The following is a 20,052-nucleotide window of genomic DNA, read 5'->3' on the forward strand; positions in this document are numbered from 1 at the left end:
GGTTCACTTCCCAAATGGCCACATCCAAAGCCAGGAGCTTCTTCTGGGTCTCCCTAGTGGGTACAAGAGCCCAAGGATTTGAGCCATCCTCCACTGCTGTCTCCGGTGCATTAGCAAGGAGGTGGATCAGAAGTGGAGCAGCTGGGACTCGAACTGGTGCCCATATGGGATACTGGCACTACAGCCTGGGGCTTTAACCCACTGTGCTGCTGTGCCAAAGTTCTGGTCCCAACACTGAAATTCTTATATATCTTCCTCAGTCTCCTTGTTTCGGGCTGCTTCTCTGACTCTGACAAGTTATCAGTCTCTTCTTAAAAGGGAATAATAATGATTAATAGGGAGATAAACAAAAGTCATTCTTGCTAAAAGTATGTGCCAAACAGTGAGCTAGGTGTTGGGGAACTGAAGTGGGAAAGGGAACAGCCCTTGGCCTGGAGGTGTTCAGGCTTTGTGGAAATGCAGCCGATAGATCTGGATCGTGTGACACAGTTAAGTGTCCCAAATCTTTAAGGAGAGCACCCAGCATCTGGGTTTCTTCTCTTAATTCTCAGTTGGAGGGGCCGGTGCTGTGGCATAGCGCGGAAAGCTGCTACCTGCAGTGTCGACATCCCATATGGGGGCCTGTTCGAGTCCCGGCTGCTCCACTTCCAATCCAGCTCTCTGTTGTGGCCTGGGAAAGCAGCAGAAGATGGCTCAAGTCCTTGGGCCCCTCTACCTACGTGAAGACCCAGAAGAAGCTGCTGGCTGCTGGCTTCGGATCGGTGCAGCTTCGGCCGTTGCGGCCAATTGGGGAATGAACTAGCAGATGGAAGATCTCTCTCTCTCTCTGCCTCTCCTTCTCTGTCTGTGTAACTCTTTCTAGTAAATAAATAAATCTTTAAAAAAAGAAATTCTCAGTTGGAGTAGAGCTGTGAGAACTTCACTGCTGTCTGTATCTGGTCTGGCTCTGACTTCAGGAAAACAGAGCTTAAATTAGAAAAGCATAATGGGGAGTGGGGAAAAAAAAGTCCAACTGAATACAGGGAGGCAAAGCTGAGGGAAACAGAAGTCAGGAATTTTTCTAGAGCTCTAAGTTATATGAGGCGTACAAGCTAAAGGGGGCAATTAGTCTGACCATCTTTCTAAATGAGTTTTGGGGATTATAATATATGACCTGTGGATTATTCACTGAAATTTTTGGAAGTTATATATCCTGCGTTAGTCCTGCACAACACTTTCCTCTAACTCAGGTGAAACTTTAGGTCCAAGTCTTGCTTTGGTTCTAAGAGCCAGAGATAACTAAGGGAATAGGACCTCACAATAGGAACGAGATCTACACAAGACAAAAGATCAATCTAGGAGGCAACTTGTGCTGGTCTGGGGCAAGGGCCAAGTCACAGCCATCACCCTACCCTTGCTTCTTGCTCTGCACTGCCTCCAGCTTATGACCTCATACTGAGGGAGATTTGCATCCCAAGGGTGATAGACTGTTCCTGACTGCTTTAAATGTACTATCCAACTGCAATTGTACCAGGACCTTTGTCATGTCCTGGGGATTCTAAGGCATATGAGCCTCTATGAGACAGTGAAGGCTTATGGTCCAGTACAGTAGACACCAAGCCCATAGACGAATGTGAGAGAATATGACAGATGCTATGGAACAGGCTACACGAGGGGCTTCACAGAGAGTACATGGACTCTAAGTAAATGGAACAAAGACTGTGAGGAGGTATAGGGTGAAAAAATGAACCTGAAGAGGAAAACACTGACTAGATTCCAAACAATTCCAAGCAATGAAGCTCCTTGAAGGATGAAGAGATCTAGAATGTAAAAAGGAAAATACAAAGTAACAGCATCTGTAACCCTTTATGTAAAGAAAGTTTTCTGTACAATTTCCAGAAAATATTTTTTTAAATATGCATTTATTTACTTGAAAGTCAGAGTTACACACAGAGAGGAGAGGCAGAGAGAGAGAGACAGACAGAGAGAGACAGAGAGAGGTATTCCATCCGCTGGTTCACTCCCCAGTTGGCAGCAATAGCCAGAGCTGCACCCATCCAAAGCCAAGAGCTTATTCCAGGTCTCCCGCGCGGGTGCAGGAGCAAAAGGACTTGGGCCATCTTCCACTGCTTTCCCGGGCCATAGCAGAGAGCTGGACTGGAAGTGGAGCAGTGGGGACTCAAACAGACCCCCATATGGGATGCCGGCACTGCAGGCGGCGGATTTATCCACTATGCCACAGCGCTGCCCCCTCTAGAAAATATTCTAACATTCCAATTGCACTGTGGAAGGCAAATATTCCTCTTTGCAAATGTGCTTAGAAAAAAAAAAAAAAAAAAGAAGTAGGGAGGGGAAAGATGGTGGACTCACAGGAACAGGTGAATCTGAATAAGTATTTTCAGGGTCACACATTTCAGAATCCCATAAACTTCCCTGGATTTATAGGATTCCTTCAAGATTGCGCCATCTATTTTAATTTGTGCAAGTTTAAAATCAGAATAACCCAATTTCCAAAAGATAGTAAAACCAGTCTTTTTATGATTAGGTTTATGGAAAATTGGCTTCATTATGTTTCTGTATTGGATCAATTATGTAATTATGCAAATTTCTTCAATTCAATTACCTAATTTTCCTGCCTGTTCTCCTCAGGATGTTTAAGGACTTAAACAGTGGAGTGACTTAGAGCAGTGGAAAAAACATGGCTTTAGGGTCAGTCTTCCATTTGAACTCTGGGTCCTAGCGTGGCAGCTAAGTGACCTGGCAGTACAACCACCCCTAAGAGGGGGTATCCGCTTGTTTGTCCACTCAGCAAATATGACCAAGTACCACACTAGTTGACAGGAATCAGATGACAAGCAAGAAGACATCGTTCCTACTGTCAGACTTCAGAACCTCGTGTCTTACTAGAGTTCAAGGAAGACCCCCCAAGTAAGTGGGAATTAGTTCTGAGGGGCACAGAGGCAGTGGAGAGAGCAGTATAAGGTAGAGAGGGCAGCGTGTGTGAGAGTGTAGAGGGAACAGAAAAATAAGGTTCATTGAAAAAGTTCAAAGAAACAGGTAGCTGAAGTGCAGGATGCAGAATTGACAGTGACAAAAAATGAGAGCAAGCAGACAGCAATGTTTTGCTCCGGGTCTGGTGAGACCTCAGGAGTCTTTCTTCTAACTACAGCGGAAACCACAGAAGAGGACGACGGACGGGAAGCACTGCAGCAGTCCGGGCACACAGCCACCAAGACATCAGTACCCCTTCTCCTCCTCACGATACAACGGTTAGAAGCAGGGGAAGGGGGAGAGAATGCTGGGGCCAGTGTTGTGGTGGACTGGGAAAAGCTGCTGCCTACAATGCCAGCATCCCATATGAGTTCTGGTTCCAGTCTCAGCTGCTCTACTTCTGAGCCAGCTCTCTGCCAATGCACTTGGGAAAGCAGCCAAAGATGGCCAAGTCATTGGGCCCCTGCACCCACGTGGGAGACCTGGCAGAAACTCCTGGCTCCTGAACCAGCAGATGGAAGATCTCTCTGTTTCTTCCTCTCCATGTAACTCTTTCAAATAAATAAATAAATTTTTAAAAGGGGTGGTGGTGGTGGTTTTATTCCTTTTTGATTTGCAACATCTGGAATTTTCCTTAAGAATAACTAAATGGCTAATTCCTTCCTATAAACACACACACACACACACACAAAAGACAGAAATTGACTAAAAGTTGGCAGAATAAAAAAAAAATGCTATGCCAACCATGCAACTTGAGAAAGGGGATGATTGCTATGAATAAGTAAAATGTGGAAACCATGCATAATTTTTCTTCATAATATACATTTTTATGAACCTCTTAAATACCCCCTCATATGTATGGATTTTTAAAAAAATGTTTGCATCATAATAATCTTCTAATTTCATTTACCATGAGATTTCTAAAGTCCCATTGTAATACCCAGTCCAGTACCATGCATACGTGAGTCCTGTTAGGTAAAAAGGATTTCCTCAACAGTCATCAGCACAAGCAAGAAGACTGAATTTGACACCAAGCTGCTGTCTGACCTGGGGCAAATCACTTGGTATCTGTAAGCCTGGTGGTTTGCTCATCTCTGATGAAATCTGCCCTGGTCACAGGGCCAAGTGCTTACCAGCACCTAGTGAGGCAGGACAGCCCCAGGTACATGAAAGCCCTTCGTGTGCTATTCCATCAAGCACAGCTAAAGTGTGTTAAACAGCAATAATCCAGTCTCTTCATGGACATCATTTTCACATACAGAAGGAACAGAGGGGTACATTTCTCCTTGTCTTCTGGCCCTCTGGGTTATAAGCAGGGCCATGGTAAGCCAGACATGTAAATGTAAGCTCCATTCTACCAAAGCCAGTCAAAACAGCTGCTGTGCTGCAGGGTCACTGGGCGGTCGGTCTACTTGGTCGCCCGTGTCCCTTCAGAATGCAGAAATAGCTAAGTCCACGAGGGTGCAGAAAAGCTCAGAGGGAAAAATTACAGGCTGTAGTCTCTGCATTGTGTTTTTCCATATGAATGAGTAATAGAGTTACACAAAGAACCCCTATAAAGCGAGAGCTGAGGTAATTGCCTCATGACATTAGTAAATGAGTTCAGTGCATAAAGAGAACTGGATGGCAAAAGCTCAAGCAGGCTGAAAAAGGATCTGAAAAGGCCACAGACGCTAAAGGAGCCACAGCTCACTACCAGCTTAGAGAAGTTAACTTTTCCAATCCAGGACAGAAATTAGGGCACCTATCAATAAGCAAAATGTAGGTACACTGACATCTGATTACTTGAGAGTGATTTATGAAATGAGCAAAAAGACAAATTATTTCCCATGCCAAAATTTACCATATTTTCCAGATTGCATGATACTATGCATTTTATTCATCAGGTCCTTATTTAATCTCTCCAGAAACAGGTCTACACTTTCATCATTTCAGTAATAGAGTTGTATGTAGAGTGCCTTTCAAAGCTGCCCCGCTAGTGTGCTCCAGGAGTGAACCATGAAACCAGGCTCACACACGTGTGGAGCGAGGGCCTGCACCTGGAATGTGCTTTAGGTTATCTCAGATGTGTTTCCAGGGCTATATCTCTGCCCTCCCGGTGCTAGGCTGGAAACGGTCCTGGGAGATAACAATGCAGGATTAAACTGCAACAGGCATCAGAGACAGCCAAGTCTCTTAACTGGCAGCTCTAAGAAGCTGGGCGAGAACAGAACCTGAATCCTAATGTGGGACAGCGAATTCCACTCGCTAAAATGAAAGGTGCTAACAGAAGCCTTATGACATAGTTACTCCCACACCTTTTCACTAGAGCAAAGTATTTGTCATAGGCATGTGGGTAACTCTTGAATGAGAGCAAAGATGTATTTCACGTGGGGGCTGTGTGACAAATCACCACGAAGGCTGTGCTTAATGCTTTTTCCCGCAAGAGAATTTCCTGCCACCTGACAACACAGATGTCCCCAGCAACACATCAAGGTCTCGTGACTATTATCAGAGATCCCCAGAACAGGAGACGTGTGGCTGGGGAGCTGTGGTACTACTCCATCCAGCTCAATACACGTGTCATGGAATTACTGAACACATAACGTGATCAGGAACATTAGGACACATCTCCAAGGCTGCAGACAGAGCAGGACACTGGTGTTTAGAAACACAGGGGCCTATAGTAACTCCAAAGGACTGTGGTCTCATTCAAAAACGAACAGCTGGGATTTGTTTCCAGAGCCGGTAAATTCCCCTCAGGCAGTGCCTTTTATGAAAGGGGGCAGAGGAGGTTTCCAGTCTTTCTGAGCATTCTCAAGATCCTTTGCTGCGCTCTCACACTTACCCCCGAGCCACGAGGGCAGCCTACTTACTCTGGAGAGGAATGTTTCCAGCGCTTCATGTCACACTGCCCCCTACCCTTTGTCATTTATTGCAACTGAACCCTCAGCTACACTGCAGCAGAATCTGCCAAGAAGGAATCGCCAGGAAACTGAGCCCCCTTTGTCACGCGGACCTAACTTGTGCTGCACTGATGGGGAAGGGAAACCATCCAAGATTCTCAATGAGCGGGTTTGAAACATGGACATTATAGGCACAAAATGTCTTACTGTGATGGTCAGCTAGAAGTACCCTGTGTTACATTTTGAAGAAACACTTGAAGCCACAGAGCTATTTCTCTTTCAAACACATTGACACCACAGATGTGAAGGGAAAGAAGCACACACAGTTAATGAGCCCACAGCACACCCCAATGCTTTGAGAAGTTAGCCAGAACCTAGGGGAAAACTATTCTCATGAACCTGGGTCAATGAACAACAGCTCAACAACTTGACAGCTGTGAATAACAGTCAACCCCAGCAGTGCAACCCTCCCAGGAATCTCCCTAAAAACACAGTTCAGTAGTTTAGGTCATAACAGAATGGGGAAACTTTTCCCCAAAGAGTTCGTTAGCAATAACATGACAGTAGGGAGACAGCCATGATATTGAGGTTCTGAAATAGATTTCATAAATAGATTTCATACTATGTTTAGTCTAGGAGGTCTCATATCAAGATCTTGTCAGGAGTTTGATCTAAAAAATTTGTTTACATTTTAAAAAACCCTGGCAAAGATTCTGCATAGAATCTTTGTTCAAGCTGTTCCCCAGATAGGAAGCTACAATGCCCAGGTTTACTTTAGGGGAACAAGGACTCCAGGATAAAGGGTGGATCCTTGAAAAAACAGAATTACCTACAAAATATACTAACACATACACAAAAGCATACTGATTTACAATTTTCTGATCTCTTACAACTCAGCATGCCTGTTCTCCCATAATCTCTGATGACACACAAATTCTGTCCCAAGACCACCTATCCTGTGACTGCTGCCCCCATGAAGCATCTGCCTTACGGTAGCACATCTGACTACTGGCCAGACTCGTATTTTGGGGAACAATGGAAATGGCTATGTAACCACAGCACAAGTTTGCCCTGATCCTTTTCAGCCTGCATTTACATGAGTGCAAGGAAATACTGGGATCCAGAAGGAAGTCACATGGCGTATTTCTGAATGGAGTTTATGAGTGGACAGTGACAACTGCACTCTTGCAGAGTGTGCTCTAACAGACCCCTGACGGTGCAGTCTGCTCCTACCTGGGAAAGAAAAGCTAGAACTCACTTCAGGAACAGCAGGGTGCACCCATCAGAGAGGAAAAATTCTGATAAACTTACCAGGAGGGGTGCAGGTGTCGGCAGGAGACTGGACAAACGTGGACCGCCGTTTGGTTGGCATGGGCAAAGCCATTTTCTGTTCTTTATGCTTTGCCAGTGCAGCCTGAACTGCTTCCGTGTGGATATCTGAAAAATTAAACATTTGCATTTGTTAGCTCCTGGCTCTGAAAAGTGTCCACCACTGTGGGCTGAACTATCACTGCCTCGATAGACAGAAAAGGGAAAAGGGCTGTTCAGGTGATTTTTATCATTTGATTTAGACAAATTGAAACAAAAACCAAAAGTAGCCACAAAAGGGATCAAGGATAATTTCTCCTAGGAGGAAAAGGCAGTCCAGAAGAGCTTTGTTAACTACTTAACATCCCAGAAAAGGAATTGACAGCCAGGCACGCAGCAGGAGAGCCCAGAGTCGGACGGGTGTTGTACCAGGCCAGGGTCCTGTCCCTAAATGGAACAGGTGCTATGTAGGGCCCAGAGGAAAAGAAGCCTGGGATTTGTTTAACTCTATGAAAGAACATTTAGTTGAAACCCCTCAGTTCTATGCCACAAAAACACAAGACTGATTTTGATACCGAAAAACATAAAGGCAGATGTTACTTGTTTGCCACTTTGGTCACCAAAGAATTCAGCTCTCTCCCTGGATGTGTGACAGGAATCTCAAAATTAATGTATCTAAACAGAACCCTTGATTATCCACCCCAACTCCAAAATTCCCTCTGTTACTACAAAATAGGATCATACTGTACACAGTCTTTTATATTCTGCTTCAAAAAAAGGGGGGTGGGGAGAACTCTTACAAAATCTTACTGAGCTGGAAAACAACTGAGGTGGCATCCTAGTTCACACCAACCTCCCGTCCACACATGGGGCACGATTCACATGCAAACATCCTTCCAAGCCTCTTGTGCCAGGTATACGGGCACCTCAGAGACATGAATAATGAGATGCTTCGAGGAATTTAAACTCTGAATCAAAAAAACTGCAGGTACTAGAGTCACTTCAAGGCCAGTGTGCTAGAAAGGAGGTCTTTTCTGCACTTCCAGGCTGAGGTCCTCAGAGCTCCCTCTCCCTTTCTAGGATTTCTCAGCAGTTCTGTTCCAGTTCCAGCTACTGGAGGAAGCCGGGGACAGGTCCCATTTCTTGGAACCAAAACCACCTTCACTAACCCAACTAGAAACACCTCACCATGTAAATATAGACCTACAACACAATTTTAAATTAATTTCACTCTATGAGTGTGCCATATTTATATAAGCCATCTGTTATCAGATATAAGGTTATTTCCAATTTTTTTTTTTTTTTTGCTACCTTTCATAGCAACAACAATTCGGTATTTTACCTTAGGACATGTCTAGTTTCAACAAGTGCTGAAATCACAGTATAAGTATTTATTTCTCCTAAGAACAGAGATTTGTCTTTTATATAATCACAGTACTTTTACCAAAATTCAGAACCTTAATGGTGTCACAAACTATTATCTAACCCACAATTTACATTCCAACTTGGACAACTATTTCAATAATGTCCTTTATATAGTTTTTCCATCCTTTCTTCCTGGCCTAGGATCTAATACAAGATCACACATTTATTTACTTGCCCTGTCCCTATATTCTATAATCTGGAACCATTTCTCACACTTTGTCTTTTATGGTCTTGAAATTTTTTGTACACTTATTTTGTAAAATATTCTTTAATTTTGGTTTCTTTGATATTTCCTTATAACTAGTTTAATGTTACATATTTTGGTAGGATTCTCATCATTAAAACATGATGTCAGAAAGCACATGCCTCATTACAGGTGGCCTAACAATGATTACAAAGTTCATAATTTTAGTTAAAATGGTATCTGCTAAATTAATCCACTGTAAAATGACTATTCAGGACCAGCACTGTAGTGTAGCCAGTAAAGCTGCTGCCTGCAGTGCTGACATCCCATATGGGCACTGGTTCGAGTCCCAGCTGCTCCATTTCTGATCCAGCTCTCTGCTATGGCCTGGGAAAGCAGTGGATGATGGCCCAAGTCCTTGAGCCCCTGCACCTGGGTGGGAGACCTGGAGGAAGCTCCTGGATCCTGGCTTCAGATCAGCACAGCTCCGGCTGTTGTGGCCAGTTGGGGAGTGAACCAGGGGATGGAAGACCTTTCTTTTTCTCAGCCTCTCTTCCTCTATCTGTGTAACTCTGACTTTCAAATAAATACATCTTTTAAAAAAATCACTATTCACCCCTTTGTGATTAGTAATTTATGAGGTAATACTTTTGAGACTATATAAATGTTATAGACCCCACCAACCATCCATCTATTAATTTTATCATCCATTGTTGGACTTCTGGCTGAATCAATTATTATAATGGCTATGGTGACTTTGATTCTTTTTTTAGACAGGTAGAGTTGGACAGTGAGAGTGTGTGTGTGTGTGAGAGAGAGAGAGAGAGAGAGAGAGAGAGAGAGAAAGGTCTTCCTTTTCCGTTGGTTCACTCCGCAAACGGCCACTACAGCCAGCACGCTGTGCCAATCCAAAGCCAGGAGCCAGGTGCTTTCTCCTGGTCTCCCATGCGGGTACAGGGGTCAAGCACTGGGCCATCCTCCACTGCCTTCCCAGGCCACATCAGAGAGCTGGACTGGAAGAGGAGCAGCCGGGACAGAATCTGGCGCCCCAACCGGGACTAGAACCTGGTGTGCCGGCGCCTCAGGTGGAGGATTAGCCAAGTGAGCCGCGGCGCCGGCCAGTGACTTTGATTCTTTTCTTTCTTCTTTTTTTTTGACAGGCAGAGTGGATAGTGAGAGAGAGAGAGACAGAGAGAAAGGTCTTCCTTTGCTGTTGGTTCACCCTCCAATGGCCGCCGCGGCCGGCGTGCCGCGGCCGGCGTGCTGCAGCCGGCGCACCACACTGATCCGAAGCCAGAAGCCAGGTGCTTCTCCTGGTCTCCCATGGAGTGCAGAGCCCAAGGACTTGGGCCATCCTCCACTGCCTTCCCGGGCCACAGCAGAGAGCTGGCCTGGAAGAGGGGCAACCGGGACAGAATCCGGCACCCCGACCGGGACTAGAACCCGGTGTGCAGGTGCCGGAAGGCGGAGGATTAGCCTAGTGAGCCGCGGCGCCGGCTGATTCTTTTCATGGTTATTGGTTGGCATTTACTATAAGAAGAAGCCGTGGCGTAGTGGTTAAAGCCACTGCCTGCAGTGCCAGCATCCCACATATGGGCGTCGGTTTGAGTCCCCGCTGCTCCACTTCTGATCCAGCTCTCTGCTATGGCCTGGAAAAGCAGTAGAAGACGACCCAAGACCTTGGGCCCCTGCACCCACGTGGGAGACCCGGAAGAGGCTCCTGGTTCCTGGCTTCAGATCAGCACAGCTCTGGCCATTGTGGCCATTTGGGGAATGAACCAGCAGATGGAAGACCTCTCTCTGTAACTCAGCCTTTCAAATAAATAAATAATCTTTAAAAAAAAAAAAAAAAAAGAAAGAAAAAAGAAAAAGTGTGGGGGCCGACGCTGTGGCATGGCAGGCTAAGTCTTTGCTTGTGGCACCAGCAGCTCATATGGGCATTGGTTTGTGTTCTGCTGCTCACTTCTGATCCAATTCCCTGCTAATGTGCCTGGGAAATCACAGAAAATGGCCCAAGAGCTCGGGCCTCTGCACCCACATGCAGAAATCACAGTGTGTGTATGTATTTTTTTCCAGAAATATTTCATGTGAGAGACCTGGAAGAGGCTCCTGGCTTCAGATCGATCCAGCTCCAGCTGTTGTGGCCATCTGGGGAGTGAACTAGCGGATGGAAGATCATTTTGTCTCTCCCTCTCTGTAACTCTACCTCTCAAAGCAATAAGTAAAATCTTTTTAAAAAAATGACCAAATGATGCTCATTTCTTTTCATTACTATTCTGTTCCTTTCATTATGTATTTTACTGTTCATATTTCCCCAAGTCTGGCCCAGAGGAAGCCCTCCAAATTGGTTCTTACATCCTCTGACACTGTCCTATCATTTCGAGCAGCTATTTGCTTATGGCATAGGATGTTCCAGGCTTATCTGGTATCGTCCCTGCTCTAGTGCTCTAAGTAAACATTTCTCTAAGGATCTCTGGCTCCATTTAACAGAGAATGAATGGTAGTTAGAAGGTAAGACCTTAGAACTAAGGATGTTCACTGCTGCTGAGGTATCTTTTTCTTTTGAACCCTTTCAATGTATAAAGGAATAAAAACACACACATAAATAGATCTATTTCTGTCTATATATCAAAAACTATGAGTTCACACTAATACCTCCAATTCCAGCTTAGCATCATTCTAATTTAAGCCCTTTTCATTTGTAATTCCATTCTTTAACAGGAGGAAATCTGGTTTACAATATTCTCAACATATTTACTCACTCAATACTATAATACACAGAAAGTAGCTTCAAAATTGCTTTCTCATATTACTATGGAAAATAAGTCTTATAACTAGACTTCAATATTTATTTGTAGTCTTTTTCATCTTTAGAGTGAGCATATATAATTCAAGTGCAATTAAATAAAGATTATAGGAGGTCACTCTTTTGGACTAAGTTCCTGTTTAGGTCCCAGAGACCAACACCAAAATAAAAAAGTTATCCTAAAGTCCACATGAGTTGTTATATGACCTGAGAAATCAAGAGAATGAGGTAACAGCCAAGTTTCTCAAACAGGCCAAAGCACAAGCACAGGACAATGACGTTCCCTCTGCTTGAATTCTTACAAAAAGCAACTGGACGTTAACCTATCAGTTACTTTTCTGCTGCTCCCCCTCTCCTCACCTTACAAGAAAAGTACTTTGAAATGACTTATCTGCTTTTTTGTTCTATTTTTCTGCTTTCTTCAGCCATTTTCTAAGTATGAAACCAACTTCTTCTCAGCCTTACCCCATTTTATAGAATGAAGCTTTGACTGATTCTAGAATCACAAAATAAAGGCCAATTAAGAACTTTAAATAGTTGCAATTTTGCATTTTTAAAATTGTAATTTTTAACATTTACTTTCCATCTACTAGAAAGACAGAGCAATGCGCTAATGCGCTAGGAGGAGAGAGTAGGAGAGAGGAGGAGGAAGGAAAAAAGAGAGAGAGAGAGAGAGAGAGAGAGAGAGAGAGAGAGAATGAACTTTTACCTGCTGGTTCACCCCCTAAATACCCACAACAGGCAGGGCTGGGCCAGCCCAATGCCAGGAGCCAGGAATTCTACCTCAGTCTCCCACATAGGTGGCAGAGGCCCCCAAGAAAATGAGTCATCATCTGCTGCCTCCCAGGATGCATTAGAAGGAAGCGATATACAAAACAGAGGAACAAGGACTCTAACTGGCACTCTAATATAGAATGCGAGTGTGGCAAGTGGCAGTTTAACCAGCTGTGCCACAACACCAATCCCGTCTCATTTTGATTTCTGATAGTACTGTGTTCAAAAGCCACTTGGGTTAGTCCTTACCTCTCTCTGCTTTGTTGTGTTTATATCCCCCCCCCTTTTTTTTTTGCTTTGTTTTTTAAAGATTTATTCATAAGCAGAGTTACAGAGAGGGAGGGAGGGAGGGAGGGAGGGAGGGAGGGAGGGAGAAGTGTCTTCCATTTGCTGGTTCACTCCTCAAATGGCCGCCAGGAACCAGGAGCATCATCTGGGTTCCTAGGTGGGAACAGGGGACCAAACACTTGGGCCATCCTCTACTGCTTTCCCAGGCCATCAGCAGGGAGCTGGACCAGAAGTGGAGCACCTGGATCTCGAACCTGCGCCGGTATGTGATGCTGGCGCCACAGATAGATGCTTAACCCACTACACCACAGCGCTGGCCCCTATTTTCTTCATATAGTTAAGTTCATTTGTTTTTGCTTGCTTTCTATAGGTTTCTACCAATCTTACTACTTAAACATCTACATGGTTCCAAAAGTCAGGATTATAACAAAAAGCAAATTTAAAGAAGTGTCACTGTCCCCAACAATCCCTTCTACCCCCATCCCATCCATCCTCTATAGGTAACTAATCTCTTTGGATATTAGTTTATTCTTCTAATATATTGTAAAACTAAGCAGACATACATGTATTTTCTCATTTATTTGTCTCTCATACATAAAAGGTTTCATATTATACATATTATTTTGTACTTTGTTTTTTCTACTTAGTAATATATCCTGGAAATCATTCTGTATCAGGCACTAAAGATCTTCATTCTCTTTTACAGCTGCATAGTACCCACATTTTATTCAACTACTGATATATTTGGCATATGCAAATGCTTCTCACGTTTCAGTTGCAAATAGTTTTGTAATGTGAATCTTTATACTGATGAGGGTATATCTTCAGAGTAGACTGAAGTTAAGACTGCTGAATCAAAAAGTGACTAAATTTAAAATTTTGTTTTATCTTGTGAAATTCCCCTCAAACAGGGTTTTTATCATACTGTTAGGACAACTAGCAATGACTAGGTGTACCTTCTTCCTCACAGACTCACCTTTAGACACAGGATATTGTCTAGTTGTTGGATGTTACCAACTTGATAGTTAAGAGTTGACTGGTTTCCCCAGTAGTTTTAATTTGCATTTATTTTATCAATAATGAGAGACATAAGGACCATCTGACACTACTTGATTTTTCAAAAAAAAAAAAGATTGATTTATTTATTTATTTGAAAGTCAGAGTTACACAGAGAGAAGGAGAGGCAGAGAGAGAGAGAGGTCTTCCATTCGCTGGTTCACTCCCCAATCAGCCGCAACGGCCCGAGCTGCACCAATCCGAATCCAGGGGCCAGGAGATTCTTCTGGGTCTCCCACATGGGTGTAGGGGCCCTAGCAACTAGGCCATCTTCTACTGCTTTCCCAGGCCATAGCAAAGAGCTAGATCAGAAGTGGAGCCGCAGGGACTCGAACCAGTGCCCAAATGGGATGCCGGTGCTGCAGGCGGCAGTTCTATCCACTACTCCAAAGCAAAGGCCCCGCTACTTGATTTTAAGTAAAGTGAATGTTCATGTTGCTTGACTGTTGTTCTGTGGGGCTTCTGTGTTCACTTTCCCTCTATTTTTATGTGTTTTTCATAAGTAAGTGGTATCAGTTTTTCATCTCAGATATATTAGAAATATTTTCTTGGAGCCAGCGTTGTGGCATAGCATGTTAAGCCACCACTTGCAATAATGGCATCCCATATGGTCCCTTGTTTGAGTCCCGAGTGCTCCACTTCCCACCCAGCCCCGATAATGCAGCTGGGAAAGCAGCAGAAGATGGCCCAAGTCCCTGGTCCCCTGCATCCATGTGGAGACCCAGATGAAGCTCCTGGCTCCTGGCCTGGCCCAGTCCTGGCTGATGTGGCCATCTGGGGAGTGAACCAGTGGATGGAAGAACCCTCTCTCTCTGTAATTCATTCAATAAAATAAATAAATCTTTTTTTTTTTTTTTGAAAAGGAAATATTTTCTTTTTGTTTGTCTTTTGACATGGTTTGTGGTTTTCTTTTGACCAGCAACAAGTTTTTCTTTTGTAATTGCTATGGAAGAAAGATCTCAATTCAACAACCTAAGTGGGTCTCAAGAACTACAAAAAGAACAAACTAAATTCAAAATTAACAGAATGGGGGGGGGGGGCTGGTGTTGTGGTATAGTGGGTAAAGCTGTTACCTGTAATGCAGGCATCCTGTATGATTTGAGTCCTGGCTGTGCTACTGCTAATGTGCCTGGGAAAGCTATGGAAGAAGTCTCAAGTATTGGGCCCCTATACCCATGTGGGAGACCCGGAAGAAGCTCCTGGCTTGGGATGGGCCCATCTCTGACCACTGCAGCAATCTAGCGAGTGAACCAGCGAATGGAAGACTTTATCTTTCCCTCTCTCTGTCTGTAACTCTGCCTCTTCATTTTGCCCTTTATTTGAAAGGCAGAGTTACAGAGAGGCAGAGGCAGAGACAGAGAGAGGGGTCTTCCATCCGCTGGTTCACTCTCCAGATGGCTGCAACAGCTTGAACTACACCAATCCAAAGCCAGGAGCCAGGAGCTTCTTCAGAGTCTCCCATGCCAGTGGAGGGGCCCAAGGATTTGGGCCATCTTCTACTGCTTTCCCAGGCCATAGCACAGATCAGAAGTGGAGCAGCCGGGACTCAAACTGACGCCCATATGGGATGCCAGCTTTATCTGCTATACCACAGCACTGGCCCAATACAGTTTTTTTTTTTTTAGAGTTATTTATTTGGGGGCTGGCACCCTGGCATAGCAGGTAAATCCCACACCTGTGGTGCCAGCATCCCATATGGGCGCTGGTTTAGCGCCTCTGATCTAGCTCTTTTTTATGCCCTGGGAAGGAAGTGGAAGATGGCCTAGATACTTGGGCCCCTGCACCCATGTGGGAGACCCGGAAAAATTTGGATTGGTGGAGTTCCGGCCATTGCAGCCACTTGGGGAGTGAACCAGTGGATGGAAGACCTCTCTCTCTCCCTCTCACTGTCTGTAACTCTCTCAAATAAATAAATAAAATCTTTAAAAAAAAGAACAACTAAAAGCTCTTTCTCTCACATCATTAACAAAACAAGGAGGCTTCCTCACCACTTCTATTTAACATAGTATTGCCAGAGCCATTAGGCAAGAGAAAGAAAATAAAGGCACTCAAATTGGAAAGGAAGAAGCAAAACTGACTCTGTCAACCACGCCTGTCAGCACATGACACGCTGCAGTGTACAGAACCCTGAGAGTGTACCAACAAAGGCATTAGAAATAATAAACCAATACAGCAAACTTGCAGGATACAATATCAACACTCAAAAATCAGTTTCATTTCTATAATGAACCATATGAAATAAAAATTAAGGAAGCAATCCCTTTTATAACACCATCAAAAAATAAATAAAATAAAAAAGGACTCACATGATACATAAAAATAGATGTAGAATGGATTAAAAACCCAAATGTAAGATCTGAAACTAAAACTCCTAGAAGAAAACATGGGGGAAGACTTCACAACATTAGATCTGACAATGATTTTTTTGGTTGTGCCACCAAAATACAGGCGACAAAAGCAAAAATAGATAATTGAGACACCATGAAACCTAAACACTTTTACACACTGAAGGAAACAAACAACGGAGTGAAAGAGCAACTTACAGAATGGAGAAAATATTTGTAAACCATATACATTAGATAAAATGGGTTAAAATCCAGAGTATACAAAGAACTATAACTCAGTAACAACAACAAACCCCAATTAGGGGCTGGCGTTGTGGTGCAGCAGGTTAAGCTGCTGCCTTCAACCCTGGGCTATATGGGCAAGGGTTTGAGTCCTGGCTGCTCCACTTCCAATCCAGCTCCCTGTTAGTCCGTCCAGGAAAGCAGCAGCAGATGACTCAAGTACTTGGGCCCCTGCCATCCACACAGGAGACCCAAATGGACTTCCTGGCTCCTGGCTTTGTCCCAGTCTAGCCACGGCTGTTGCAGGAATAGAGGGAATGAACCAGCAGATGAAGATCTTTTGTCTCCTCCCATTCCCCCTTTACTCGGGTTTTTTAATACATAATCTTAAAGAGAGAGAGAGAGAGAGAGAGAAGAGAATCCTGTCAACATGGCTAAACTTAAGGATATTATTTTGTGTGTAAGCCTCTCATGTAGAGAAACATCACATGACTGCAGTTATATGATGTGTCTTATGTACATAAACTGAGAGAAATAGGACACAAAATGGTGGTTGCTGCAGGCAGAAGGGGAGAAGAAACAGGGAGTTATTCACCAAGAGTTAAGACTATAGGAGTTTCCATCATGCAGGATTTTAAAAAGTCCCTGAGAGCCCCTGCACAACAATGTGCACACAGTTAACAATACTGTAATACTTTTAAAATGTCAGAAGGCAAATTTGTCTTTTTTTTTTTTTACCATAATAAAAAATTATTGCGGTTGGTGGTGGTGGTGGCAGGAGGGGACAGGCTGGCATTGTGGCACAGCAGGTTAAGCCACTGCTTTGCACATCCATATCCCATATCAGACCATTGGACTGAGTCCCAGTTACTCTGCTTCTTACCCAGCTTCATGCTAATATGCCAAGAAGGCAGCAAATGATGGCCCATGTACTTGAGTCCTTGCCACCCACGTGGGAGACACAGACAGGGGTTCCCGGCTCCTGGCTCTGGCCTGGCCCAAACCTGACTGCTGTGGTTACTTGGGGGAATGAACCAGTGAATGATCTCTCTCTCTCTCATCCTCTCCTCCCCTCTCTTTAAATTTTTTTTTTTTTTTTTTTTGACAGGCAGAGTGGACAGTGAGAGAGAGAGACAGAGAGAAAGGTCTTCCCTTTTGCCGTTGGTTCACCCTCCAATGGCCACCGCGGCTGGCGCGCTGCGGCCGGTGCACCGCGCCTATCCGAAGGCAGGAGTCAGGTGCTTCTCCTGGTCTCCCATGGGGTGCAGGGCCCAAGCACTTGGGCCATCCTCCACTGCACTCCCTGGCCACAGCAGAGAGCTGGCCTGAAAGAGGAGCAGCTGGGACAGAATCCAGTGCCCCGACCAGAACTAGAACCCAGTGTGCCGGCACTGCAAGGCGGAGGATTAGCCTAGCTAGCCGCGGCGCCGGCCCCTCCTCTCTCTTGCTCTGCTTTCCAAATGAATAAATTAATAAATCTTTTCAAAAATTATTTTTATGTAGTCTTTTTTGATACTTGGATTTTGAGCCTTTCCATAAGGTTTTTAATTAAGACTCGATTACAGAACAATTCATTACAATTTCCTTTTGGCACTTCTCTGCTTTCTTTTTCACATGCCGATCTCTGACCTGTTTTCTCTAGCAGTCCTAATACCATCTGTTAAAAAGTACATTTTGCCCTAGTGATTGCAAAGTCATCTTTATCATACAAGAAATTCCCAGATGTATGCTGGTTTATTGTGATTTTTTTTTAAAGATTTGTTTTATTTATTTGAAATTCAGAGTTACAGAGAGAGGTAGAGCCGGAGAGAGAGAGAGAGGTCTTGCATCCGCTGGTTCACTCCCCAAATAACTGTAACGGCCAGAGCTGAGCTGATCCGAAGCCAGGAGTCAGGAGCTTCTTCCAGATCTCCCACCTGGGTGCAGGGACCCAAGCACCTGGGCCATCTTCTACTGCTTTCCTAGGCCATAGCAGAGAGCTGGATCGGAAGCAGAGCAGCTGGGACTCAAACTGGTGCCCATATGGGATGCCAGCACTGCAGACAGCAGCTTTAACCCACTGCGTCACAGCGTCAGCCCCAGTGCTGATTTATTTTTGAACTTCTTATTCCATTCCAATGGTCAGGCTGCTCATTTGTGTGCTGTATACCGCACTTTTTTTTTTTTTTTTTTTTAGATTTACTTTATTTGAAGGAGTTACAGAGGAAGTGTGGGCGGGGGGAAGGAGAGAAAGAGAGAGATCTTCTATTCACTGATTAACTCCCTAGATGGTTGCAACAGCCAGGGCTCAGTCAAGCCAAAGCCAGGAGCTGCATCTGGGTCTTCCATGTGGGTGACGGTGGTGCAAATACCTGGGCCATCCTCCATTGCCTTTCCCAGGCCATTAGCAAGGAGTTAGATCAAAAATGGAGCAACCGAGACATGAACCAGCACCCACACTGGATGCTGGTGTTGCAGGTGGTGGCTTTACCTGCTGTACCACAATGCAGGCCCCAACACTGCTTTAACCATACAGTCTTTAAAACATGCCTTAGTAGCTGTAGTCACACCTTGTAACTTTTCTGTTTTCCTGTTCTTACATGTTTGTCCAAATGAGCCTCAAAAATCATTTTTTAGCTCCATAAATAATCTGACATTGTTTTACTGGAATTTAGTTCAATTTATAACCATATTTATGGAAAACACTAGTATCTTTAGGATATTAGATTGTTTAAGAACAAGAGATGCATTTCTGTTTATGATGTCTACTTATGTGTCTTTCAGAAGTGTTTTAAAGTTTCCTTCAGGGGCAGCATTTGGCCTAGCAGCAAATATGTCAGTTAAGACACCCAGACCCCATAGTGTGAAAGGTGCTCCCCCCTTTTTAAAAAAGATTTATTTATTTATTTGTTTGAAAGGCAGAGTTACAGAGAAGCGGAGGCAGAGGCAGAGAGAGAGGTCTTCCATCTGTTGATTCACTCCCCTGATGGCCACTACGGCTGGAGCTGGGCCGATCTGAAGCCAGGAGCCAGGAGCTTCTTCTGGGTCTCTCACGTGGGTTCAGGGGCCCAAGGACTTGGGCCATCTTGTACTGCTTTCCCAGGCCACAGCAGAGAGCTGGATCAGAAGTGGAGCAGACAGGACTCGAACCAGCATCCATATAGGATGCCAGCACTGCAAGCGGCGGCTTCACCTGCCACACCATAATACCAGCCCTGAAAGGTGCCCCTTTTATATTATATTTGTATCAGAAGCAATATGGTTCTTAGTTGTCATGGGAAATCAATGATTATCCACTTATACTGACAGCACTTTCTTAAAAACATGGCAACAATAAATAAAATGCTCACACTCATTAATTAAAAACAACATCTTCCAAAAGTATTTTTTAGATGGGATATGAAACATGTGATAACAAACTTGACAAAGCCAAGAAATTATTTCTATCAACAAAGTTTTAGAAGGTCTGTATTCTTTGGATAATTAACTAATAATTATGGAGAGTGTTCTTCTCTGCCACAAGGATTTGTAGCATCAGACTACAAACAAATCAAATCACCCAACTCAGCTATCTTCTGTTAGGATCCATCTTGGCCCGTCCACTGGTGTCAAGGGGAGTTGTTCACAGCTACTCTAGTAGCAAAGGCTATCATCGATAAGAACAGGCAGCTTTCTAAACTGAATGTGACTCATTCACCAGCACACAATTCATCTTGATTCTTGATAAAGAAATCACTTCCGACGTTCAGTCCCTAGACATGGCTAACTTTCGACATCTCTGTCAGAAGCACATAGAAGCTGGGTATCATT

General features: G+C 44.2%; 1 protein-coding gene across 5 annotated transcripts in view; it reads right to left on the bottom strand.

Moving 5' to 3' along the window:
• DIP2B (disco interacting protein 2 homolog B) overlaps positions 1–20,052 on the bottom strand; it is a 231,372-nt gene that overhangs the window by 76,930 nt on the left and 134,390 nt on the right. For all 5 annotated transcript variants that reach the window (XM_070052227.1, XM_070052224.1, XM_070052223.1 and 2 more), the window contains one exon: positions 7,167–7,292. In XM_070052227.1, the coding sequence (XP_069908328.1) occupies positions 7,167–7,292 (126 nt within the window). The remainder of the gene's footprint in view (positions 1–7,166; positions 7,293–20,052) is intronic.

The sequence above is a fragment of the Oryctolagus cuniculus genome, chromosome 11 (assembly GCF_964237555.1).
Source record: "Oryctolagus cuniculus chromosome 11, mOryCun1.1, whole genome shotgun sequence".
Lineage (NCBI taxonomy): Eukaryota > Metazoa > Chordata > Mammalia > Lagomorpha > Leporidae > Oryctolagus > Oryctolagus cuniculus.